General features: G+C 39.8%; 2 protein-coding genes across 7 annotated transcripts; both read right to left on the bottom strand.

Moving 5' to 3' along the window:
* Positions 1–1,891: 1,891 nt before the first annotated feature.
* LOC110911683 (probable N-acetylglucosaminyl-phosphatidylinositol de-N-acetylase) lies at positions 1,892–6,638 on the bottom strand. Of its 5 annotated transcripts, none has more exons than XM_022156310.2 (13): positions 6,493–6,630; positions 5,756–5,973; positions 5,446–5,508; positions 4,393–4,514; positions 4,245–4,305; positions 4,019–4,089; positions 3,639–3,703; positions 3,393–3,437; positions 3,227–3,307; positions 3,019–3,086; positions 2,801–2,849; positions 2,418–2,578; positions 1,892–2,184 (listed from the first exon to the last, which is right to left on the bottom strand). In XM_022156310.2, the coding sequence occupies exons 4-13, from the start codon at positions 4,502–4,504 to the stop codon at positions 2,115–2,117; spliced, it is 783 nt and encodes a 260-aa protein (XP_022012002.1). In that variant the 5' UTR covers positions 4,505–4,514; positions 5,446–5,508; positions 5,756–5,973; positions 6,493–6,630; the 3' UTR covers positions 1,892–2,114. The 5 variants fall into 5 exon arrangements, with proteins under 5 accessions (XP_022012002.1, XP_022012000.1, XP_022011999.1 ...); XM_022156308.2 differs by having other exon boundaries at positions 4,393–4,529; positions 6,493–6,629; XM_022156307.2 differs by lacking the exon at positions 5,756–5,973 and having other exon boundaries at positions 4,393–4,529; positions 6,493–6,638.
* A 16,814-nt stretch (positions 6,639–23,452) lies between these two features.
* On the bottom strand, positions 23,453–26,328 carry LOC110876955 (mitochondrial inner membrane protease subunit 1). Of its 2 annotated transcripts, none has more exons than XM_022125115.2 (6): positions 26,181–26,328; positions 24,967–25,138; positions 24,236–24,460; positions 24,021–24,131; positions 23,777–23,842; positions 23,453–23,636 (listed from the first exon to the last, which is right to left on the bottom strand). In XM_022125115.2, the coding sequence occupies exons 2-6, from the start codon at positions 25,084–25,086 to the stop codon at positions 23,610–23,612; spliced, it is 549 nt and encodes a 182-aa protein (XP_021980807.1). In that variant the 5' UTR covers positions 25,087–25,138; positions 26,181–26,328; the 3' UTR covers positions 23,453–23,609. The 2 variants fall into 2 exon arrangements, with proteins under 2 accessions (XP_021980807.1, XP_035840492.1); XM_035984599.1 differs by having other exon boundaries at positions 23,453–23,640; positions 23,778–23,842.
* Between the last annotated feature and the right edge of the window lie 1,043 nt (positions 26,329–27,371).

The raw sequence follows: 27,371 nt of genomic DNA, 5'->3' as shown, positions 1-27,371 counted from the left end.
GATGACCAGGGGCGGACCCACATTGAGTGGGTCGGGGTCCACGAACCCCAATCTTTTTTAAAAAATTAGTAGATTCGGTATATTAATTTTTGTCAGGACCCCATAAAAATATTTAGTTGGACCCCATAGTATCAAAAGCAAAGCTGTTGTGGTGGTTAATCCCTTGTTTGCTAACAAAGAGGTCATGGGTTCAAGTCTAATATCAGTCGATTTTTTGTTAAAATACACTTTTAAAATGTTAAAATGAATGAAAATTTACTCAATTTATGCCTTTTGTTTAGACATGTGTTGTTTTGTTATTTATTTATCTTTTTTTAAAGGTTCCAAGCTCAATAAATCACCCCGACCCGACCCAAACGCCGACCGACCCGAAAATTCTATCGTTTGGGTGTAAAAAATCCAAGTATCGAAAAAATTGGACCCCATTGGAAAAAAATCCTGGGTCCGCCACTGACGATGACACCCAAATCACCATTGAGGATCAATTGGTCCCGCAGGCAACTAAATTTAAGTATTTGGGGTCGTTTGTACAAAGGGATGGTGACATAGATAGTGATGTAACCCATCGCATACAGGCTGGCTGGTGTAGATGGAAGGCAGCCAGTGGGGTATTGTGCGATAGGAGGTTCCCAACTAAACTAAAGGGGAAATTTTACAGGGTAGCAGTCAGGCCCGATATGCTATATGGAACAGACTGTTGGGCTATCAAGAAGACACAAGCGCGCAAGATGGAGGTAGCAGAGATGAGGATGTTGAGGTGGATGTGTGGACACACGAGGTTAGATCGGATAAGAAATGAGGTTTTTAGGGAAAGATTAGGAGTGGCTAGTATATCGGATAAGATTAGGGAGGGGAGATTGAGATGGTTTGGGCACGTAAAGCGGAGGCAAACGACGGCACCAGTTAGAGTAGTGGAAACTCTTACTGTGGAGGGGAGGAGAGGAAGAGGCAGACCCAAGCTGACATGGGATGAGTAGATTAGGCATGATTTACTAGAGTTGCATCTGTCTGAGGACATGGTCCAAGATAGGACTTCGTGGAGGCGTAGGATTAGGGTTAAGGACTTCTAGAGGATATTGCAGTAAGGTCTTAGGTGTATTTTAGGGACGTAGGTTTTTCTTATTCTTTAAGGGACTTTAACGGTGATTGACCTCTTGTGTTTATGCCCAAATGTTGTTGTATGCCATTATACATGATTTACATTATACTGTGCCACTCTGATCACTTTCTTGATATAGGTGACTTCTTTTTCTATATTCTTTGACTTGTTGTTTTGGTATGTTGTTCGTTTTGGAGCCGGGGGTCTCGCTGGAAGCAGCCTCTCTATCCCTAGGGATAGAGGAAAGGTCTGTCTACATCCACCCTCCCCAGACCCTATAAGTAGCTTTGCTATTTTGTGGGATTTACTGGGTATGATTGATTGATTGACCCCATGCGTGATTTCTAATTTTGTACATGTGTGATTATAGTTTTCAACATGCGTGATTAGGGTTTTTGAGTTTTATAACGTACGTAATTTCATCTCGTGCGCAACGTACGTTAAGGAATATTGTACGTTAACCAACCCCATTATTTGCATTCTAATTTATGTAACAAATTTTACCAATCATACAAACTATACAAAGACAAATTTTAATTAGTTCAGTATTCAGTTAATGCGAGACTTGAATTTCTTTAAATATATTTTAGAAACCAATCATTTCTTTAGAGTTGATACCATCATCAAATAATATCCCCATTATGGAATTTCTTGTCAGCAACTGAGTAAAGTTAAACCAACTTAGAGCAAGTACTGCTAACTAAATCAGAATATACATGATCAAAAATTCAAAATCAAACAAGCTGCTAATATTGCACACTTGTTGAAGACAGAAACACCAACCCACACCCATGGTTTCAACGAGCGTAGATTCCAAACAAATAAAAGTGTATCCGGCGCTACCAGGTTACATAATGCATACACTGGATGCTATATTTAATCGGAATCTATTATACAATAATCTTAGAAAACAGGTCATATGTATAACTAAAAAAGTGCTTATCAACACTGATCAATAAACTTATAAAAAATGAACAGCTACTAATCGATTGCAAAAATCTTCGTAGATGATCGCCTATTTGTTAATCTTCTTCAAAGTGTTTACATATGTATAACTTGAAAATGAAACGAAAAGCTTCCTAAACCTGAAAATATATACAAATGTTAGTAAGACACAGAGATTTGGACAACCTGCAGGTTGAGCATAACCATATAGAAAGGTTCATAACGGGTCAGCATATACCACGGGTCCTTTCTAGCTATTTTCTCTATTCTACCCATTTGACCCGTTTCCAAAAAAAAAAAAAAAAAAAAAAAAAAAAAAAAAACCCAAGGGCCAAAATCGTAATATATAAACAAACAAAATTGGGATACATACCATACCCATTGACTCAAGTGTTGTGACATTGCAGCATAGCTTCTACGTGGATTTTCATTTAGCAAGCAATGCATTTGTCCATTCAACGAATTTTGGGCACTCCATAACGAAAACCAGATATCAACTGGCCCACTGTACTTGCGAATTATGTTAGTACTTACCTGAGAAAACACAAACATAGCATGTTGACAACTGAAAAGTCAAACATAAGAAAACACATGTTGCGGCCTTCCACAAAATGATCTCAAAAGAAGTGCAAGTAACACGTTAAAGCTGGATGAAATCATGAAGATATTCTTAACTTTTTAAAATTAAAGGCAACTGAAGTTAACGCCATTTTTTGAGGAACAAAAGCATTAAAAAAATGAAAAACAAAGATATACCAGCTCCCAGGCTTCAATTTCTTGTTGTGAAGTATCAAGCATAAACCTTCTGGTAAAAGAAAAGAAGAGCAATTATTTCCACCTTTTTAGTCTCGGTTTTCATAGCGCACACACGTCACATATAATACTTTCTTGAAACTTTCCAAAATATAGTAGGTCAAGAATATGCAACTGCTAATTTAATTTTGTGGAAAAGCTTTATAAACAAGGACACTTACCGCACCCCATGGTTTACATCGCGGTGATTACAGTGACCCGATACACCATAGTTATCAAAAGTAACTATCTGCAACAAATTAAAAGAAGATAACTTTTATCAACATCCATGAAAATGAAACAACTCAAAAGAATGAACAAATTTCACATAAATAAACTGCGCGTATATGTGTTTATAAACACGAAATGTGCGGTGAGATCGGAACTTACAATGTCAATTGCATGATCATGAATTTTCTTTTCCACAATCTTTGATAGTAAGCTAGTATTCCATATTTTTCCAAAACCATCCTGGAGATAAATACAAATATATATTATTCAATATTCATAGACAACAAACAACCGAATAAGAACTTTAGGGGCAAAAGAAATAAACCTGAAAATCCGGATGATCCATTACTGTCACTTGTTGGATAGGAACCTGTATGATCAAGCAATTATCATTGGTAATGGTGATAACTGACAACACAAGTGCACTCATGTGAAGTCGTTTTTACAATTCAAATAAGCATTAACCTACGAACAAGAAATTAAACAATGGAAACAGGTGCCTATGGTAATAAAAAAGGGCAACATACAAGCAAGATTATGCATCTCAATGTTGTGTAAAATAATATATCACCTTAAGGGTAGCGGAAGCCCTATAAAGCTCTTCTTTTCTAACGTTTCCCATACCATCTGCGTTACCTGCAAAGCAATTAACAACGTACAACATTAACTCATGTAGTAGGGACACTATATACGATTCAAAAAAAAAAAAAAAAACTCAAAAACATATTAATACACTTTGATCACCAGAACTTAGTACTTCAAGTATGATAATGAAACAAGTCAAAAATCAGTTGGGACATAACTCAGAAATATTATAAAGCCGATTGATGAGATAACATAGATCTTGTTTGGTTTTCATCTAAAGCTCACACACACTAAAAATGGGAACTTGTTAGTGGGTTCATACGCTGATATGCAACAACCAAAATTCCTAGTTATACAACATATTACCAGTCGACATGCACAATATGTGCACATTATGCCCTCTTGAAGTCAGCTGATTGATCGTTGGTGAAAAGAACCTGCCCAAAAAAATAGTTCATTACCATACAATCAATAACTTTCCTGAATATGATATTGGGAACTAGCGAGCAAGAACTATAGTTTCGGATGCTAGAGATTTGACTAAATTGCAGGATTTACAATACAGAATAAAGTATTAGGGTTCTAACCATACATTGACTCATCATCAGGATGGGCGATGACTAACAGTACATTTCTCTTTTGCAAAGATCCAGCTGTTACATTCAGAAAACGGTTATTAAAGTGACCAAAATAAACATAAATAATTATATGTTAGACCAAATATTTCTAAGATCACCGACCACCGTTGTTTAAGAAGGAAGATCGATACGGATAGAATGATGCATGAAGAATTTTGCAGAGAGAAGCCACCCATAGTACAGCTATCGAAGCAAATATCATGAACCACTCCATCTACTTAGTCCTACACAGAAAGTCACTAAAATAATCGGTGATCAGTCAAATAGATCAATAAATTGTCATCAAGATCACCCGGATTAGAATTTTAGATGATGATCACCACAAATAAATCTTGTTAAGGCAATTAAACTGGAAACAAGATGTGGTTGATTAATTGAAATCAAGAAACTTACTAATGTATATTGATTTGAATTGCCAAATAAGATGCATTATCCAAGATAGATTTAAAAAGCTAAAAACCCTAGTTGTTAACAGATTTGAAAAGAAATTTGTGAATCGAAACTACGGTCAAAGAAGACGAAGACCAACGGCGATCAGAAGATGAACACGACGATAAGAAGCGACGAAGATGTGGGGCTGAGTAGAGAGTATGCGAGACAGTTTTTGTTACATGTTGTATAGTTGAGGGATTTAATTGTCGTTTAATAGGGTGTATACCTGGAAAAACAGGCTGGTTTGGTCATGCGGGGAGGCAGGTTCAGGTCAAAATGGGTTCCGGCATAATGAGTTGTTTTAAAAAGTGATCGTTTTGGTTTGAGTTAGAACGGATTTTTGACAAAAATAGGTACGGGTATTAACGAGGACCAATTTATAAAATGGAGAACAGCAGACATCACAGAGTTGTTTTCTAACAACATCACTATCTGCAGTTCCCAGACTTTAAATTTATTCGGTTTTCTTTGTGTTCAGACCAGACCGACCTGGGAACTATAAATCTTGAAATATATAACCCAAGGACCGGACCGGACCGTATACTTAATCCGGGCCATAATCGGTATAATCCTTACTTACATTGGCATACCAGAAACTAAAAACAAGAACATTCTAAATTCACAGACTAAAATACTAAAAAACTGTAGATTCTATATTCACATACTTGCATAGATTAGTTGAACATAAATCAAAACAATGCATTCAATTCTAAAAAACCATACCTTGAAATCACCAAAACTCCACCAATCTAGCGAAAATCACAATAGCAGACTTGATTGAATCACCTATGAACATGATCACATTCAATATGAGAACTGAATGTACCAATGGCCAATTGATTACAGTAATTTCACATACTCAGATAAACCCAATTATGATTATCACCCAATATAACATAAAACAACATCTGTAGTCTATAGAAATTGTAAAGTAATTTAGTACACACTTGATAGTAGAAACCCTACTGATAACCTCCTAAATAAATCAGCCACTTACTGTAACTTATTATCCATTGATAAATTAAAACAATACCTTGAAATAAACCAAACTCCACCTGTCACGGCAATAGTTCACTTGATGAAATCAACTCTAACTCAATCGATTGCTCGAATATCAAGGTAACTGGTGGCGTTGTTTAGATGGATCAGAGACTTGGGTGCTGTTTGTTTTTTCAGAGGTAAAACGTCTGCAGTCTGCGGACCACATCTGCAAACATCTGCAGCAGAAGAGGTGGACCAAACCTCTGCAGTCTGCAAGAAAAAGACCGTTTGTTTTTTAACTTCTGCAAGCAAACAGCACCTCTCTCTCTCTCTCTCTCTCTCTCTCTCTCTCTCTCTCTGAATGTAGAAACGGATGTATTCGATTGAACTATTCATAACGCAAACTGAAATGGATCAAGTTATGAATATCAACAATTTTAAAATCGATCATTTACATTAGGTCAGATTTGGATGCAAAAACGGATACTATCAACGATTTTGAAATCGATCAATTAAGCCAGATCTATTCAGAATTCCAGATTAAACCTAATTTTAGTCAAATGCAGAAACGCACAGTATCAACGATTTTGAAATCGATCAATTAAGTTAGATTCAAACCGAGTTTCAGATTCAAATATACTTCTAATCGTATTTAAATTACTCGTAACACAAACTCAAATCGATGCACTTCGGATCATCAACAACTTCAAAATCGATCAGTTACGTTAAATCGTTACAAAACCTAACCAGAAAACCTAGATTACTGTATAAAATTTGTAAAAAAGTTACCTGCGTTTCGTCTTCTCCATTGTAGCTTTGATAGCAAGAGCAGGAGCACTGTCCGGAGCATAAAGTTTCAGAGATGGTTATGGAACGCGCATCGCAAGATTTCTAGAAAGATCGAAGATGGTTTTCTATATGGCACTAACTTGATGAACCGGGTTTTCATTTCAAACCGGTTAGCGTGTCCGGTTAAAGACGTTTTCCACACACATAAACCGGGTTTTTATTTCAAAGTTAGGTTGGCGGTAATTCTTGACACGACCTACCAGCCCGGCACGAAAAAAACAGGTTTGGGTCGACTAACACGATCCGTTTAAAAAATGGTTCGGATTCGGTTAACCCGCATTAAAAACAAATCGGATTTGAATTGACCCATCAACCCGTTTAACTATTTAGAAAAAAGAAACATTAATACTTTTGTTTTATCTATTTCAATTTTACATGGTTATATATAATAATGTTAGATTTGAGATGGAAGGTGAAAGAGCAAACTCTTTTTATATGGTTTTGATATTAAGGGTTGTTGTATGTAGCACCAATAGGGCTGGCATATCGTGTATACCCACCCGTATACGATAAGACACGACACGATAAGACACGATACACGAAATCTCATACACGAACACGACACGATAACTTATCGTGTCATTTTTTTCAAACACGAACACGACACGATATACACAAAAATTACCTGTTAACTCGACTGCTCGACTGTTATACACGAAAATTACCTGTTAATACCTGTTAACACGAACAAAAACACGAACACGACATGCTATCTGAGAGTTACAGAGGGAGTTTAGGGTTTTATTTTTTTTAATTGAATGAGGATTGAAAATAGAAAGGAATTAAGGAACCCACACGCACATGGCTGATGAGTTTTATTTAATTTAATTTCTTATCGTGTACTAACGGGTATTAACAGGTAAACAGGTATTTAACCTGTTTATACACGAAAATTAACAGGTAATCTCGTGTCTACCTGTTTGGTACACGATACCTGTTAAGGTGTAACACCCCGTGTTTTCGAATGTCAAAGTCAAAGTCCAAGTCAACTTTGACTTTCTTTGACTGTAGATAGTCGATTTTGTGTTTTAGTTGTATTATGTGGAGTAAGTGTTGTAATCGGCAAGAATCGAAGTAATCGAAATATGTTTTAATGCGAACCGATCTACGACTGGGAATGATAGGAAGTAACAATGCGATAAAGTTAATCTAATCAGTAATCAGACCGATCTAACAATCAATCGAACTCGAGACTCGAATCATGCGAATTGTGGTATTGTTATACGTGTGTGTGTGCGCCTTATGTGTTACTTGTGCGTGCTTACTTCATGTTTGGTGTGGAATTCAAGCAAATCAATCGAAAACCGAATCGAAACTCGAAAGGCAATCAAACTCAATTCGAAACCGACATCGAAACGTGACTTAACGAAGATTGTATGTTAGATATAGTGGTTGGGATTAAAAGTAATTTGACTAGGAACTCTATCGAAATCATAACATCATACGTCGGAATCGAAACGTCGAAAATCGTCGCAAAATACTCGAAGCGCGTGGCGGATCGGACTGGAAGCATCCTGATCGAACAGGCCAGCCGATCGGCTAGCACCTTGCCAGCCGATCGAGCAGCCCACTTGATCGGATCTCCCAGCCGATCAGCTGACACTTTCCTCTTTTGGAAGCCTATAAATAGGGCTGTCATTGTCATACTTTCCACTTTTGGAAAGCTCTGACCGAACCAGCTATCTTCTCCACCTTTTCTCAGATTTCTCTCAACTCCGGTAAGTTTTCACTCTAAATCTTGTACGTTCTTGATCATTACTCGATTCTACACCTTTCTATCTTTCAAAACTTGAATTCTAACCGTGAAATCACCAAGATCTAAGTGTTCTTGGGTGATGTCATCATGGTGTTCTTGATGAACTTCAAACTTTGACACCATCCAACCATGAATAGCTTAGATCTAACCGATTTCCACATAAACAAGTTAGGATCCTTCATAGATCTAAACATTTTTAAGTTGTGAGGGATTGAAAGAAGGAATCTCAACTTTCTTTCAACTCTTTTACACTCAATGCTTTCAAACCGGTAGGAACGGAGCTTGAACCGGCTAACCAATCATTCAAAAGGTTTAGAAGGTTCAAGATTCGGGCTCTATGAACAAGGTTCACCGATATCGGTTAAACTCTAAACCGACATTCCAAACCGTTCAACCGGCCGGACTTGGGTGATTCCCGTTCGAGCCAGGGGAACAGGTGGGAACGAAGGTTATTATAGTTCAACACGTTGTCAAGATACCTTGAAAGAATAACAAATAAACAAACAACCAAGTGTTAGACGAAAGGCCGACCAGGTCAGAAATGCTGGCCGAACGGCTAGGCTGTCGAACAGCCCAGCCGATCGGACATGCCAGCCGATCGACCGGGCCAGCCGATCGGCTAGCACATGGTCCCACATTCCCAAACTTTGAAGAATAGTATTGACGAAGTAATGTTCAATCGAATGGGTCACTCGATGAGTAAACATTACTGTTCGGATCATGAGATACTATGCTTCAACACTTAATCATTTTCACCACTTGTTCGTAGTAGAGAATGTCAGCCGATCGAACAGACTGTCCGATCGAGTGACATTCAGTTGGGGACTAACATGAAGCTCCTAGCCGATCGAGCGAGCTAGCCGATCGAGTAAGCTAGCCGATCGAACGAACCGTTCGATCAAACGACTTGAAAAGGCAGGAACACTTCAGTGTTCTCAAATACTGCAGCAAAAACTTCCAAAGTTCAAATCCCCTAACACAAACACATTAGAGGAAGAAACAATCCACTCGAATGGTCCAGCCGATCGAGCCAGCCGGCCGATCGAACAGGACTATCCAATCGGATATACCAGCCGATCGAACCTGCCGTTCGATCGACCAGCCCATTCGATCCATCCATACTTGTTTACTTTTCTGCGTTACTTATCGTTATGCTATCGAACTATTCAGGCTAATCCTACTCTCAGCGTTCCCTTCAATCCATAATCAATCACTGTGAGTATACTCGAACCCTTTTTGCTTTAGCACTTTTGGGTGTTACATACGTTACCTATCAAAATTACAAACGAACACACTGTACAAACTAATCGAACGCTAACCGATTGCATGTATTACGTGATTAAATGTATGCTTGTTATTACGTTTACACGTGGAAAGCTGTCTACCTGCCTTAGCAACATAGTACTATAGTTTGGACTCAGCACCCGTTCACACGGGGGTTGTTAAGGACAATCTACTTGCATGATTTACGGTGGTGATCATGTATTGCGAACTGTCTCGGACAGTCAACCCGCAGTCACTGGTATTGATAGGTCCATGTCGATAATTTACATGCATCATTGCCATCTGTGTATGTGCTGGTTATGCGTAAACTATTCGAAACTCTATATGCTATTATCAAACTTGTATGCTCACCTTTACATTTTATGTATTGACTTTATTTTAACGTATGTGACAGGTGCTTAAGTTGCTAGGATGCTTAGACATGTGGTGATGAAATCGAGGCTAGGAAGAGTCTAGAAACCAAGACAATATATATTTATATGTTAAATCTGAGTTGTCGGAACATGTTTTGTTTAAAGAATATCTATGTCTGTAATAACTAGATTTATCTTATGGGTCATGGTATGGGACGTGATATTTAAAACTATTTGGTAATAATAGTTGTTATGGAATTTCTTTGAACAATCTGTTTCGCTCAGTGCCGCGCCCCGATGATTCCGCCATCGGTTGGGGTGTGACAGATTGGTATCAGAGCCATAACTATAGGGAATTAGGCAGACACGACCTAGTCCGGGTCACTGTCTTAGAGACCTAGACTATAGTTAGGAACCATCAGACCCAGTTTATGTGCTTATTCTGCAATCCTTCCCCATCACTGCACTCGAATTTTCAAATAAAAGTCGGTAGGTCTAGTTGGGAATAGGTGTGAAAGCCGCAAACTCCTGACCAAACTGCCTGACTTATGCTGATTTTATTCGTTTATTCATGCTTATCTCATTGTTTTCACCAACAAACCAAGGAGGTTATGCCAAATCAGGAGTGAAATCCATATTTTGACGAGTAACCTCCTTATTTTATTAAAAACAAGGAAGAAATTGCTAAGCCAAGGGGTGAAACCCTGACCTTGGCAGTTTGTTCTGGATTCCATTTACCTCACCAAGGCTTCGATGGACTCCAACGACCTGAACTCACAAGTATGACCTAGGGAACGCGCGTGGAATGCCCAAGAATCGAGGCAGAGACACGACCTCTAGAGTCGAAAGTGACGACAAGTCTACTGTGAATAGTCGAGTTGCCTTGGGTAGTCGACGTCTAGTAGCCGCAGACAGTCTATCTCTCGATTTTATGTATTTCGATTCTGAGAACCGTAACTGTGTACTCTGATGACTTGTTGACTTTTATGTGTTTAGGGTGTTTCTTGTTTTATGCTTATGTTTTGGATATTACTCGATTTCTGCTATCAACACACACGACTCGCAAATTGCTATTCTATCTCAATTCGACATCCAGTTATCGCAAACTCTAGAATGATCTTATACTATACTATGTTGTACGACTAGGATGCTATTCGATATGATATTCGAACGACACGCGAACTTTGAGGGATAGGTTTCTGTTTTCTGACTACCTCAGTGATTAATGCCTAGGTAATTTACGAGTGTCTGTGTTTTGTGCTCCTGTGCTTCTGTGTTCTAGGTGCTTCTGTGCTTATGTGTATCTGTGGTTATGTGGTTATGTGCTTATATGTTTATATGATACGTGTCTCGACGTGATTCTAAGCTTTAGTAGTCTAGACGTGTGAGGTGAGATTCGATTTCGTTGTGATGAGTCCTGTGACGATGTCTGTTGCAGACCATGTCGTCGTCTGGATCACGTCAACGTCTGACTCGCCAAGAAAAGAGAGACCGACGTCTCGCTGCTATCATCTCCAAAACCGTGGCGAAAGCTGTGAGTGAGGTGTATGAAAACGCTAGCAAGTCGTCAGAAGAATCCCGAACTGAGATCTCTAAAGATTCAAGAAAGGCTGCTTTCAGCTTCAAGCAATTCAAAGCATGCGGACCAAAAGAGTTTACTGGCGAAGATGGTCCGACAACCATGTTTCACTGGTTCGACTCGGTCGAAGTCACTCTGCGCCAGAGCGGATGTCCTAAACATCTCTGTACTCTCAATGCTACAGGCGTCTTCCAGTCCCGTGCTTTAGACTGGTGGACGGCCGAACGAAACAAGCGCGGAAATGATGCAGCTTACGGGCTATCATGGAAGGAGTTGAAAGCGATCATGATCGAAGAATTCTGCCCTCCTCATGAACGCCAAAAGCTGGAGGACGAGTTCTGGGAAATCAAGCAGAAGGATGGAGACAACGCTGCTCTCAATGCTCGCTTCAAGCAGCTTAGTATCATCTGTCCTGACCAAGTCAACACCTCAGATCAAGCCATCAAGAAGTACATCCGAGCTCTACCCGACTGTGTAGCCGATTTTGTTCACGCAGCTAAGCCAGCAACGATCGAGGAAACCTACCTACTCGCCCCTGAGATCAACGATAAGCGAGTCAAGTCAGGTTTCTGGGATAAGCAAACCAAGTCCCTGCATCAAGCCACTGCAGCACCCACCGACTCATCTGCTCAATCCTCCAAGTCCTCAAGAAGGAAGAAGAAGAACCACAACAACAACAGCTCCAGCAACAAGAGCTGTGCTGCCGCAACAAACGCTGCTCTTCTGCAATCTGTACCAACTCAACAGCTGCAGCACCAGCGTTCAGCTACAGTGATCAATGCACCGCCAGCAAAGCGTACATACACAGGCCCTCACCCACTCTGCCCGACATGTTCGTATCATCATCCAGTGGGTCTAGCTTGTCGTTTTTGCGCTCACTGCAACCTCTACGGTCATTTCACTGTGAACTGCCGTTATGGTCCTCGCCAAGCCCCAGCTCAAGCTACTGTCAACCAAGCTCTACTCCCTGCTCCTCAAGGCCAACCAGCAGCTCCAACACCAACAGTCAATGCTAGAGTCTGCTTTGCATGTGGTGACCCTAACCACTTTGCCAACAGATGCCCGAACAGGGTAGTCAAGCAAGAGCCCCAACAGCAACAACAACAACAGCAGCCTCAGCAGCAGCAGCAAGCAGCCCATGCCCGAACTTTCAACCTCAATGCCCGTCAGGCCCAGGCGGATAACAACGTGGTTAATGGTACATTCCTTGTGAATGGTATTTATGCATCATGTTTGTTTGATACTGGAGCCGATAACTGCTTTGTGTCATTTGAATTCGAGAAGCTCCTTGGTCGTAAGCGCTCTTATCTATCCTCGTCATTCGAAGTCGAAGTTGCTACAGGAAGGACTATTGCCATTAACTCAGTACTCCGTGATTGTACCCTCGAACTCAACAATCACATCTTTCCGATCTACCTTATTCCGATGCAACTCGGAAGTTTTGATGTCATAATAGGCATGGACTTTCTTCGTGAAAACCATGCTGAAGTCGTGTGCTTTGAAAAGATGATCCGATTCTCGCTCGCAAATGGTGATCTCCTATGTGTATACAGTGAGACAACATCGAAAGGTCTCAAGCTTATGTCGTGTATTCAAGCCAGCAAGTACCTCCGCAAGGAATACCGAGCCTTTTTGGCCAACATCGTAGTAGTGGAGAAGGGAAAGAAAAAGAAAGTTGAAGTCAAAGATGTTCCAGTGGTTCGTGAATTTCCTCAGGTGTTCCCTGATGATCTTCCCGGACTACCACCAAGTCGTGATATCGACTTTCGTATCGACCTCATTCCTGGAGCTAACCCCATTGCCAAAGCCCCTTATCGACTCGCACCATCCGAAATGCGGGAACTCTCGAATCAACTCCAGGAACTACTCGAAAAAAGCTTTATTCGCCCAAGCACCTCTCCGTGGGGCGCGCCAGTCCTTTTTGTCAAAAAGAAGGATGGATCGTTCCGGATGTGCATCGACTATCGGGAATTGAATAAGCTAACCATCAAGAACCGGTACCCTTTGCCCTGAATTGACGATTTGTTTGACCAGCTCCAAGGTGCAACATGCTTCTCTAAGATCGATCTACGTTCAGGATATCATCAGCTACGGATTCAGAAGGAAGACATTCCTAAAACTGCTTTTCGAACCCGTTATGGCCATTACGAATTTGTTGTCATGCCCTTCGGATTAACCAACGCACCCGCGGTTTTCATGGATCTTATGAATCGTGTGTGTAAGCCTTATCTTGACCGTTTCGTCATCGTGTTCATCGACGATGTCTTAATCTATTCCAAATCGAAAGCCGAACACGCGCAACATTTACGTTTGGTTCTCGAGTTACTTCAGGGGAACCAACTCTATGCCAAGTTCTCCAAGTGCGAATTCTGGTTGGAGGAGGTTCAGTTTCTGGGTCACATAGTGAATAGTCGGGGTATCCATGTCGATCCTGCGAAGATTGAAGCCGTCAAAAGCTAGATTACGCCTAAGAACCCGTCAGAAGTTCATTCTTTTCTCAGACTAGCGGGCTATTATCGACGATTCATTGAAGGATTCTCCAAGATCGCTGTGCCGCTTACTGCTCTTACCCATAAGGACAAGCCTTTTGTGTGGGGAAACGCACAAGAGACTGCCTTTCAAACCCTTAAGCATATGCTGTGCAACGCACCGATTCTTACACTGCTCGACGGAAGCGACAACTTCATTGTCTACTGTGATACTTCTAACCTTGGTCTCGGCTGTGTTCTCATGCAGCGAGACAAGGTTATAGCCTACGCATCTCGTCAGCTCAAGATCCACGAGAAGAACTATACAACCCATGACCTCGAGCTAGGCGCGGTTGTCTTTGCATTGAAGATTTGGCGACACTACCTGTATGGCACTAAGTGTACAATCTACACTGATCACAGGAGTTTACAACACATCTTTAATCAGAGAGAGCTTAATATGCGTCAACGCCGATGGGTAGAACTCCTCAATGATTACGACTATGAGATTCGTTATCACCCAGGCAAGGCGAATGTGGTTGCTGACGCTCTCAGCAGAAAGAGTTACGTGCTCAGTACTCGAAATATCCAAGCGCAGCACAACCTCGAAACCCTCATCCGAGAAGCCCAACATGCTTGCTTTAATGAGCGTACATTGAAGAGAGAAAGGATCTATCACGATGGAGCTCAGTTAGTAAGCAAACCCGATGGGATATTCTATTATCTGGACCGAATCTGGATCCCTAAGCGGACCGATTTGCGAAAGATTATCATGAACGAAGCCCACAAATCCCGGTATTCTATTCATCCCGGTGCAGATAAGATGTATCAGGACCTTCGTTATAAGTACTGGTGGCCGGGTATGAAAAGGGATATCGCTCTGTACGTTGGAAGTTGTTTAACTTGTGCAAGAGTCATGGCTGAACATCAAAGACCTTCTGGCTTACTCGAACAACCGCCGATACCCATATGGAAGTGGGAGAGTATAGCTATGGATTTCATAACGAAACTCCCGCCCACGCCATCAGGTCACGACAGTATTTGGGTCATAGTTGATCGTCTAACGAAATCAGCCCACTTTTTGCCGATACGAGAAGACTACAAGGTGGAACGACTAGCTCAAATCTACACCGACAAGATCATTCGTAATCATGGTACGCCTCGTGACATTATTTCAGATCGAGACGCTCGGTTCACTTCGCGATTGTGGGAAACGTTTCAAGCGGCCCTTGGTACGTCGCTTAATCTGAGTACTGCATTCCACCCTCAAACCGACGGACAGACTGAAAGAACGATCCGTACTCTTGAAGACATGCTCCGAGCGTGTGTTATAGATTTTGGTGGAAGTTGGAACAAACACCTGCCATTGGTGGAGTTGTCATACAATAACAGCTATCATGCCAGCATTCAAATGGCACCTTTCGAGGCTCTATATGGTAGAAGATGTCGATCGCCTATTGTGTGGCACGAGATCGGTCACTCGCAACTAACCGGTCCCGAGATTCTACAAGAAACGACTGACAAAATCCACCAGATAAGAGACAATTTGGTAAAAGCTCGGAACAGACAGAAGAGTTACGCCGATAAAAGACGCAAGCCCCTTGAATTCGAAGTTGGTGACTACGTACTCCTAAAGGTATCACCTTGGAAGGGTGTAGTCCGATTCGGCAAGAAAGGGAAACTCGCGCCTCGATATGTTGGACCTTTTAGGATTCTGGAAAGAATCGGAAAAGTCGCCTACAGACTCGAATTACCGGAGGAACTCAGTAACGTCTATCCGACCTTCCATGTCTCTAACCTCCGAAAATGCCTTGCTGACCATGATCTAATTGTACCACTCGACGATCTTCAGGTCAACGAAACGTTACACTTCGTGGAAAAGGCTGTCGAAATCATGGATCGCCAAACCAAGCAACTCAGGCGCTCTCGCATCCCAATCGTGAAGGTCCGGTGGGAAGGCAAACGAGGCGCGGAGTTCACTTGGGAACTCGAAAGCGACATGAAGGCCAAGTACCCGCAGCTGTTTAAATAAATAGATCTGAAGCATCAAATTGGTAAATCACGGTGTTGTGTGGCCTTCGAACCTAATTTCGGGACAAAATTCCCTAAACAAGGGGAGGCTGTAATACCCCGTGTTTTCGAATGTCAAAGTCAAAGTCAAAGTCCAAGTCAACTTTGACTTTCTTTGACTGTAGATAGTCGATTTTGTGTTTTAGTTGTATTATGTGGAGTAAGTGTTGTAATCGGCAAGAATCGAAGTAATCGAAATATGTTTTAATGCGAACCGATCTACGACTGGGAATGATAGGAAGTAACAATGCGATAAAGTTAATCTAATCAGTAATCAGACCGATCTAACAATCAATTGAACTCGAGACTCGAATCATGCGAATTGTGGTATTGTTATACGTGTGTGTGTGCGCCTTATGTGTTACTTGTGCGTGCTTACTTCATGTTTGGTGTGGAATTCAAGCAAATCAATCGAAAACCGAATCGAAACTCGAAAGGCAATCAAACTCAATTCGAAACCGACATCAAAACGTGACTTAACGAAGATTGTATGTTAGATATAGTGGTTGGGATTAAAAGTAATTTGACTAGGAACTCTATCGAAATCATAACATCATACGTCGGAATCGAAACGTCGAAAATTGTCGCAAAATACTCGAAGCGCGTGGCGGATCGGACTGGAAGCATCCTGATCGAACAGGCCAGCCGATCGGCTAGCACCTTGCCAGCCGATCGAGCAGCCCACTTGATCGGATCTCCCAGCCGATCAGCTGACACTTTCCTCTTTTGGAAGCCTATAAATAGGGCTGTCATTGTCATACTTTCCACTTTTGGAAAGCTCTGACCGAACCAGCTATCTTCTCCACCTTTTCTCAGATTTCTCTCAACTCCGGTAAGTTTTCACTCTAAATCTTGTACGTTCTTGATCATTACTCGATTCTACACCTTTCTATCTTTCAAAACTTGAATTCTAACCGTGAAATCACCAAGATCTAAGTGTTCTTGGGTGATGTCATCATGGTGTTCTTGATGAACTTCAAACTTTGACACCATCCAACCATGAATAGCTTAGATCTAACCGATTTCCACATAAACAAGTTAGGATCCTTCATAGATCTAAACATTTTTAAGTTGTGAGGGATTGAAAGAAGGAATCTCAACTTTCTTTCAACTCTTTTACACTCAATGCTTTCAAACCGGTAGGAACGGAGCTTGAACCGGCTAACCAATCATTCAAAAGGTTTAGAAGGTTCAAGATTCGGGCTCTATGAACAAGGTTCACCGATATCGGTTAAACTCTAAACCGACATTCCAAACCGTTCAACCGGCCGGATTGGGTGATTCCCGTTCGAGCCAGGGGAACAGGTGGGAACGAAGGTTATCATAGTTCAACACGTTGTCAAGATACCTTGAAAGAATAACAAATAAACGAACAACCAAGTGTTAGACGAAAGGCCGACCAGGTCAGAAATGCTGGCCGAACGGCTAGGCTGTCGAACAGCCCAGCCGATCGGACATGCCAGCCGATCGACCGGGCCAGCCGATCGGCTAGCACATGGTCCCACATTCCCAAACTTTGAAGAATAGTATTGACGAAGTAATGTTCAATCGAATGGGTCACTCGATGAGTAAACATTACTGTTCGGATCATGAGATACTATGCTTCAACACTTAATCATTTTCACCACTTGTTCGTAGTAGAGAATGTCAGTCGATCGAACAGACTGTCCGATCGAGTGACATTCAGTTGGGGACTAACATGAAGCTCCTAGCCGATCGAGCGAGCTAGCCGATCGAGTAAGCTAGCCGATCGAACGAACCATTCGATCAAACGACTTGAAAAGGCAGGAACACTTCAGTGTTCTCAAATACTGCAGCAAAAACTTCCAAAGTTCAAATCCCCTAACACAAACACACTAGAGGAAGAAACAATCCACTCGAATGGTCCAGCCGATCGAGCCAGCCGGCCGATCGAACAGGACTATCCAATCGGATATACCAGCCGATCGAACAGGCCGTTCGATCGAACCTGCCGTTCGATCGACCAGCCCGTTCGATCCATCCATACTTGTTTACTTTTCTGCGTTACTTATCGTTATGCTATCGAACTATTCAGGCTAATCCTACTCTCAGCGTTCCCTTCAATCCATAATCAATCACTGTGAGTATACTCGAACCCTTTTTGCTTTAGCACTTTTGGGTGTTACATACGTTACCTATCAAAATTACAAACGAACACACTGTACAAACTAATCGAACGCTAACCGATTGCATGTATTACGTGATTAAATGTATGCTTGTTATTATGTTTACACGTGGAAAGCTGTCTACCTGCCTTAGCAACATAGTACTATAGTTTGGACTCAGCACCCGTTCACACGGGGGTTGTTAAGGACAATCTACTTGCATGATTTACGGTGGTGATCATGTATTGCGAACTGTCTCGGACAGTCAACCCGCAGTCACTGGTATTGATAGGTCCATGTCGATAATTTACATGCATCATTGCCATCTGTGTACGTGCTGGTTATGCGTAAACTATTCGAAACTCTATATGCTATTATCAAACTTGTATGCTCAACTTTACATTTTATGTATTGACTTTATTTTAACGTATGTGACAGGTGCTTAAGTTGCTAGGATGCTTAGACATGTGGTGATGAAATCGAGGCTAGGAAGAGTCTAGAAACCAAGACAATATATATTTATATGTTAAATCTGAGTTGTCGGAACATGTTTTGTTTAAAGAATATCTATGTCTGTAATAACTAGATTTATCTTATGGGTCATGGTATGGGACGTGATATTTAAAACTATTTGGTAATAATAGTTGTTATGGAATTTCTTTGGACAATCTGTTTCGCTCAGTGTCGCGCCCCGATGATTCCGCCATCGGTTGGGGTGTGACATAAGGCAATACACGATACCTGTTAACTTCTTGTAGGTTCGTGTCGTGTATTCGTGTAAAATTGCCAGCCCTAAGCACCAATCTTTTATATATGTTTTGATAGTCATATTAGTTGTTCTTCTATTTCAATTGACAACTTTCTCAAGACCCTTGGTACACATTCTGAAGACAAATAATTTTTTTTTGCTTGTCTTGTGGCTACGGTGGTGTGCCATATCATTAGTTTGTGGTGCAACGTTCCTGGGATATTCACATTTTCTTTGAGAGGTCTTTTGGAAGTTCATTGGTTTGAATGGTGGCAAAAATGTTACTTTTCAAGAGTTTGTTATCATAGCTTGTTGGAGGGAGGATATGGAAGACCAGAAACAAGAAACATTTTACTAATAAGACCACACGGTGTGGGCATAGAAATCTGGCATGAAAGCCAGTCCACGCCAAGCTAATAGCTTGTTGGAGGGAGGATATGGAAGACAAGAAACAAGAAACATTTTACTAATAAGACCACACGATGTGGGCATGGAAATCCGGTAGGGTCAGTTACGGGTTCAGTTCCTAAATACCCGATTATAAAAATACCCGGTTCCAGGTTTTTTTCGCAGGTACGGTTCCGGTTCCGGATTTTTTGTGCACCTCTACATTCCACATCTTCCTTTTTGTACCACGCTACTTTTCTAAGGCGTACTGACGTGGGTGTGATGTGTGTAAAATGCAACATATAAATCACATCAATTAAGGCATAAAACTAACCCTTTTTAAGTACTAATGTTGGAAAAAGAGTGTTTTTGTCTTCCTTTTGTATTTTCAGGATGAAATGAGCTCAAAATCACAAAAGAAGCAAAAAGACAACTAAGTCTACCATAAATACAAGAAAAGGAACAAAAGTAGACTGCCCGGACCCTCAACGGCAGCTCCCAAGGCAAAGTAGAGAAAACAGAGTCTGAACACGCCCCGTGTCCAGCGAACACGGGGGCGTGCCCAGGAAGCAGCAGAAAAGACAAACCAGTAGAAGCTTCCATTGCCCACCACGGGGCCGTGTCCAGCGGGCACGGGGGCGTGGTGAAAGTACAGCAGGCGCATTAATTGTAATTGCGAATTACAATTAATGAAGAGAGAGAATGTCAGACGGGCACGGGGCCGTGTCCAGCGGACACGGGGCCGTGTCCAGCCTTCTGTTCAGCCTATAAATAGAGGAGCTTGGTTTCATTCTCTCTCATCCCTTGGCACACCACCTCTCTCACACTTCATCCACCACCCACCACCACCATAACACCATCATCCACCACCATCATCCATTGTCTATCATAGAGTGTGTGAGTCGTCTCGGGATCCAAGATTGATAGTAAGAGTTCTTGACAATCAAGGCCATGTTTGCCTAAGTCTCTTACATCACTTGGTGAAGACAAGTGTTTAGTATAATACTTTTTATTTTTAATCTTTTGCACTTTTTATTTGGTTTTGTATTAATGACTTTAATAACTAGTTACTTATGTTGAAGGTGATCTTTCCTTATCGTTTGTCCGTGGTGTCTTGGCATTATTTTACTGTCTATATAAAATAAAAGATTTTCACCATTCATATCTCCACGGTCTATATGGAGGTATGTTGGCTACCTGGTCGGGGGTTAAGGGAACGGTTTGGTAAGGGTCTTGCCCTTGTTCAGCGTTTAGAGGTCCTGCTTGGGACCTGGGTCAATTTTAGTAGGATCTCCTTCAATGCCCATAGGTATTGGATGGCGGGGATCCATACTCTTTGACCCCCTCATAAGTTAACTACTATTAATACTATAACCCGGCTATTTAGGACTGTATCCCTGCTGACTCAGACTACTTAGCCAAGGGTAACGTCACCGCCAAAAGCGGGGCCTACCACAATTTGCATTAATAACTTAATTCATTATCTTTCAATAATCCGACCCTTTAGGATTGTATCCTTGCTGACTCAAACTACTGGGTTGAGGGTAACGTCGCCTTCAAAAGAGGGGCCTACTACAATAACTAAGATAATCTCTTAAACAAGTTCAAAAGTGCGAAAATAATCAAAGGTTATACTAATACACTTGTCGGATCCAAGTGATTCATCTTGTCTATCTATTTTTATTTTATTTTTATTTTTCAGCATTTAGTTAGTTTTTATTTTTCTTAGTTTAAAACATTTTTCTCACTTTTTGATTTGATTAGACGTTGAGGATAAACCGGTACTAAAAGCTCTTGTGTCCTTGGACGACCTCGGTATCTTACCAACACTATACTACGTCCACGATGGGTGCACTTGCCCATATGTGTGTTTAGTGTTAGTGAATATCGTGTTTTATAAATTTAAAACTTGGCTAAAAGTGTAAAAAAGGGGCTTAAATACTCATCAAAATAATATTACACTACACACGCATCAGGGTGTCACATGTCGCATAACGCCCCATTTCATGGCCCTCCACACCAAATGGTCTAAGAAAGTCAAGATAGAGGAAATCATTAAAGATGTGAAGATTGTCAGTTTTTTGTGGTTTAAATATAGATCTAAATAGAAATCGCTCGTTTGGTCGGATTGGTATAATTTTGAAGTTATGTAATTAGTTTCCGTACAAAAAATGTATTCGTTTTAACCTGAACTTGTTTGACACGTGTTTGATCGGATTGGTGTAATTTTAAAGTTATGTAATTAGTTTCCGTATAAAAAATGTATTCGTTTTATTAACCTGGACTTGTTTGACACATTATTCTCCCCAGCCCATTTAACAGCACTCTAATAAAAAATTGTTATTGTCATTATTTCTTTTGGGTTGTTAATTGTTTGTTGTTAGACCATGTGTAGTGGAGCGTTTTTTTTTAATTAAAAAAAACGCCGAATCACGCCCCTATCCCATTACATACCGGCGTTATCGGGCGATTTTGGGGAAAAAAATTCGATTGGCGTGATTTGAAAAACGCCGGAAGTTCATTTGTTTGCCCAATAAAACCTTGCCATGTGTGTGTATAATATTTGTGTGTGTATAATATTTGTGTGATTTTAGCAAAGGTTTTTTTTTTGAAGTTTTAATTACAAAAGGAAGAAGAAAGTTGCAGGTTGCAACTCAAGGAAGAAGAAAGTGATTTTGCACATTTAGTCCCTAAAGTTTGATTGTATTTAAAAAAAAATTAAACTTCAAAACCTTTAATATTTCAAGTTTCAAAAATATTAAATCAGTCCCTAAAGTTTCAAAAATACTTTTTTCCGGTTTTTTTTCTAGTATTGTATTTTTTTTATTTAATGAACTATTTTAAGTTTTTAATTAAAAAAAATAATTGTGATATGATTGGAAGGGGCGTTATTGGGCATTATTCTCACTACTGCACTTTTGCAATAACGCCCAATAATGTCCCATGCTGACTGGACTGCCACATGGCAGAAAACGCCCCATGGTGGGGGCATTATTGAGCTAACCACTACGCATGGTCTTAGGGTGAAGTGGATGCACCCCTCGTGAGATGGGGGAAATTTCCACTCACCCAATCATGATATGTCATGTCAATTGCCCTCTTATACACCAATCTTGCCCAAAAAAAATAAGGGGTGGTTTCCACTCATGCCATGAGGTAAACTAATTTTTTTTTTCTTTTTTTTAACTACTTAATTAATAAATAAAACATAATTTTAACAAAATAAACGTACATTAGATTAAAAAAACATTACATTAAATTAAAAAAAAAACATTACATTAAAATAAACTAACTAAAATTACATTAACTAAATAAAAAAAAAAACAAAACATTACATAAACTTAAACCTACTAAAAAATAAAACCATAAAAAATTTAGAAACTACATGGTAATTGGAAGCATGTGTTCAACATTATCTCTTGAAGATTGAGTCGATGGACTCCGATAAGCAAACGGGTCAAAAACGTTTTGGGCTTCCGCAGGATACTCGTACACACCTGCTGTAACCATCGTGGGGCCTTGTGGTAATGAAAAAAATCGTGGTGGATAGTTGAGTTTGAGTTGGGTGTTGTAAAAACATGTTTGTAAAAAAAAATGGTGGTGGAAAGTTGGGTTGGTACACACTCGATCCGCCTCGTCTACTTTGCGAGCCGCGCCCCCTCGCCTTCGAAGCGGAACCCGAAACTTTTTTTCTCGTCATCGCCCTTGTTTTGTCTATCCATAGGATGCTTTGAGAGTTTGTGAATTGGGTGAAAAAAAGAAATGTAATATTTATAAGGTATTTAATTGTTTTTTTTAAATCAAAATCAAACCGCAATATAGCCGTTAAAAAGCACCCCCAACGGTCATCTTTCATGTCCAACGGTTATATTTGTGTGCGATGAAGAGTCCCCACATTTGAAGTTTGCCGCACGGTATAAAGGGTCGGCGGCGGTGTTCCCCCGCGGTAAAGGGGTTCACCGCGCACTCTTTACCGCTTCCACCCCGTTCACCCTTATTGAGCACGCAAACAAAAGTCAAAAGAAAATAATAAAAGAACACACACATCCATATCACATGAATAAGCAGCAAAACATGACTTCACTAGGGCAATCATGGGGAATTACAAAAAAAAAAAAAAAGTTCCAAATAGTCTAAAACTAGTATTATTTTCAAACTTGCTATGTGGTATTATACATTGCCTCAAAGGTAAACAAGTGATGTTTCAATTATTACTCCAAAAATATAAGAAATTTAATCCCTCAAAAGGATTGTCCTGCCAGCCAAATGCAACACAGCCAATATAGTCATGACTGGTTTGCCTGCTCTAAGACCTGCGATCAAAACAAATACGACCTCAATTTCAACAAATACAAACTATATGTCTACATCGCCAGATTCAACAAACAAGCCTTAGAAATCGGCGGGGTCAGCAAAAAGACCTCATGCGCGTCGGTAAACACTAAAAATGTACCTTAAGGGCAGGGTCAACAGTTTCTGGTCTCCTCCCAATTGATCCAAATGCACTTGTAGGCCATATCTGTAAACATTTATACACATTATTATCTACTGAAACTTCATGATTTCTACCTTAGGTATATAAATAACTACTACTTTCCCGTAGCATAGTTGATTTAGCATAGAAGACTATTGAAAATTAAACAATACATAAATTGGCAAAGGTTTTGAAAATTAAATTAAGGTTTAGTAATGCTTACCCTCCAAAAGACCTTGCCTTGAAGTAGCCCATAAGGAACAGGCCCGAAATTCCACGAATCATAAGAATTATAAATATTATCTCCCTGAACCCATACATGTCCCTTTGGAACCTACATATATACAATACTAACCCATCAATAACAAAATGTTAATCACACAAACCCACACTCAAAATAATAAAAAATAAATAAATTAAACTGTAGATCAATCATACAATAACAGTCTCGGTGCTATCACTATTTTTGGGATCCACAATGTAGGTAATTTTGTCACCTTCCATTCCAATAATTCTTTTGGTGACAAACTTCCTTGGATTTTCAGGCGACTGGAGTATGACCACATCACCGGTACCCGCTTTACCGTTTCGGGTTGAGATTCTCTCAAGCAAGACTAGCTCGTTAGTAAGGCTAAAGGTAGGGAGCATACTAGGACCTTGAACCTGCAGGTAGCTGATTGTTAGACCCTACTAAAGGGGAAACTTCGACAAAAAGAATATAGAGTAAAATGCCATTTTAGTCCCTGAGGTTTGGCCAATTTTGCAAATTTCGTCCAAAGGTACGGTTTTTCATATCTGGATCCAAAGAGTTTGAAATCTTGCCATTTTCATCCGGCTCGTTAACTCCATCCATTTTTCTTCGTTAAGTCAGGGGTATTTTCGTCTTTTCCGTTAACTTAAAGGGCAATTCGGTCTTTGTACATAAAATGAAAAAGAGCGAATTGCCCTTTTAAGTTAACAAAAAAAAAATTCGGAAATACCCCTAACTTAACGGAGAAAAATGGATGGAGTTAACGAGCCGGATGAAAATGGCAAGGTTTCAAACCTTTTGGATCCAGATGCGGAAAACACAAACCTTTGGACGAAAGTCGCAAAACTAGCCAAACCTCGGGGACGAAAATGGCATTTTAATCAAGAATATATAAAAAGATGTAAAGATTGGTTTTTACCAAAGCGGTAGAGCAGAGGTAGGTATTGGCGACATGAACACTACAGAAGAATTTGGCGACTAGAAAGCTTTTGTCTAGTGCTTCTTTTACTATGAAAGCCCATTGCTGAAACAAACTCATCTTTCTTTATATCAAAACCTTTTATGATGGAAGAAGCTTCAACCTTTTGTACCTAAATTAACATATAAATAAACCAATTCCATTACAACTCCCTAAATCTTATCAAGCATAAGCAAAACACTAAACTGATCAATTTTTGTTTTACTTTTATCTCTTTTGATTGATTGTGAGTTGAAGTTAATTCTCCATTGCTAGTTCAAGTTTGCCAACTTGAATGGTGATCTTTGGAATCTAATCACAAGTTTAGGTGGTGATTTCTGTATCCCAAACACATGTTAGACTGCCCTACGGATTGATTGCGTGGTGTTTTCTGTATGTCTTTTCGCCCGTAGTTTATTTGATTTCTACTTTCCATATCCATCACCTACTCTGATTGCTATCTAGTGGGTCAGTGAGTTTTAGTTGGTTAGTAGAAGAGAAGTGGCCAGTGGGTTGGTAAATCATAGTGGATAGTTGTTTTTGTATGGCTATATATATACTTTGTTTGTAGGCATTAATGAAAATATTGAATTAAGCTCCTAATATCTTTTAAATTCTCTCTAATCTTCTGTCCTAAATCTGGACCATACCATCAATCAACCAAATTTCTATAGCAATAAGCAACAAACAACATGAGCACCCATATGGATCAATGATCATACCCATGCCCTGTATAAATTAAGATAAAACAATATCATGGAGATCCAAAGAGTCACAAAGCCAATAAAACTAAATCTATAACACCACCCATGTCATTAAATGTTACATTGGATATAAAAATTTCGAAAATTATAAACTAACAAAGAAGCAATCTGAAGTGTTATGACAATAATGTTCTCTCACGCATTTCATCGAACACGTACAAGACATTATTTTAAAGCAAGATTTTCAGATAAAAAACACTCTCCTTACAACATCCCTAACAAAACCGAATCAATCATCGATGTCAAAACTATTAAAAGAACAAAATCTTTGATCGTTCTTTTGGACAATAACTAAAATCCATCAAGACCACGGTTCAGTTGCTAGTGCTAAAATATAAAAAATGTGTGTGATCATGCAGAATATAATACTGAAATACATTGTGCAGATGTAATTGGAGTGATGGGATCTACCTTATAAAAGATGGGAGTGGTTTCGCCGTCGCCGGCGCCGGAAAGTGGAGCGTCGTTGAGTTGTGGAAAATTGGGGAAGATGATAAACCTCATGAAATTAGGTCTAAATGTTTAAATATAACCCCCTAGTTTTGTAAATTTGGAAGAAACAACCCAACTCTAGATTTGAGCGAAAGTAAGCCACATTTTTTAATTGTTACACCAAAGGACGTAGGGCATGTTTGGCTAATAAGGGTGTATATGAGGGGAAAAAGCCAATACGTCAATAAGTCACTACATACTGACTTTTCAAAAAAACCAATAAATCAATAAGTTGTTTCAAAAAACTTAGCCAAACATGCCTGTAATATTAGTTAATTTGTGTTTTTTTTTATAATAATTAACAAACTATAAGTTAGCAATATATTTAGGCATGTACGGATTGTACTCAAATCTTTGGAAGTTTTTCAAACAAAAATTGATATTACACTTTTAACACAAATCTATTAGACTTTTTACTTTAACCCAAAAGTTTTAATCTATTGCAATTTAACCTCACAACTTTTTTTTACTTTCAACTTTGGTCCCCCGCACTTTTCATATTTCGCAGATTTTTCGCTTTACATTTTGTTTTAAATTTTGCGAGTTAACACGACGTAACGTCCATGTGTGGTTCAACGTTTTTACGTTTCGTTTTACGCTTCGTACTAGATTTTGCAAGTTAGCACGATTCAACGTGTGCGTGTGGTTCAACATTTTACGTCGTCTGTTTTTTCACGTTTGACAGGTTCGTTACAACGCGTGGGGTCCTAAATCGACTTAATTATTATTATCTATGTTTTACGTTGCAATCTAACTTTTTCGCATTAACACACTGTAACTTCAGTATTGATTATAGTTAGCGGTGATGTATCATTGATACTATTTGGCAGGGTTTTACGACTCCGCTGTTGTGGCGGGTAGTAAATCTAGTATTTAATTAATATATAAGGTTTTATAGAAGCGAACATGATGTTGCGATATATTTATTTTTATTTATATTTTGATATGAGTTTTATAAAAAAACGAGGTTGGTTCAAATATAAAAGTTTATGATTTGTTATAAAACTTTATGTTTGTCGAATACCCAACTCCCGGATGACGTTAGATGGATCTTCGTTGACGTCAAGAGCCTTTATCTTCGTTGCTACAAAAGAACAAACCGTTAGCCTC

Source organism: Helianthus annuus, chromosome 15 (genome assembly GCF_002127325.2).
Source record: "Helianthus annuus cultivar XRQ/B chromosome 15, HanXRQr2.0-SUNRISE, whole genome shotgun sequence".
Taxonomy (NCBI): Eukaryota; Viridiplantae; Streptophyta; class Magnoliopsida; order Asterales; family Asteraceae; genus Helianthus; species Helianthus annuus.
The sequence above is the reverse complement of the archived record's forward strand: the minus strand, read 5'-3'. Positions and strand labels throughout refer to the sequence as shown.

What these genes read in the sequence shown, in the direction of transcription:
- LOC110876955 (XM_035984599.1), bottom strand. Translation starts at nt 25,086, where the DNA reads ATGAGTTTGTTTCAGCAATGGGCTTTCATAGTAAAAGAAGCACTAGAC. An exon ending in ATAGCACCGAGACTGTTATT is followed by an intron (nt 24,132 to 24,235) that starts GTATGATTGATC and finishes GTATATATGTAG; the next exon opens with GTTCCAAAGGGACATGTATG. An exon ending in AAGGCAAGGTCTTTTGGAGG is followed by an intron (nt 23,843 to 24,020) that starts GTAAGCATTACT and finishes AAATGTTTACAG; the next exon opens with ATATGGCCTACAAGTGCATT.
- LOC110911683 (XM_022156307.2), bottom strand. Translation starts at nt 4,504, where the DNA reads ATGGAGTGGTTCATGATATTTGCTTCGATAGCTGTACTATGGGTGGCT. An exon ending in TTCCTTCTTAAACAACGGTG is followed by an intron (nt 4,306 to 4,392) that starts GTCGGTGATCTT and finishes TGAATGTAACAG; the next exon opens with CTGGATCTTTGCAAAAGAGA. An exon ending in AAATTGAAGCCTGGGAGCTG is followed by an intron (nt 2,579 to 2,800) that starts GTATATCTTTGT and finishes GTGTTTTCTCAG; the next exon opens with GTAAGTACTAACATAATTCG.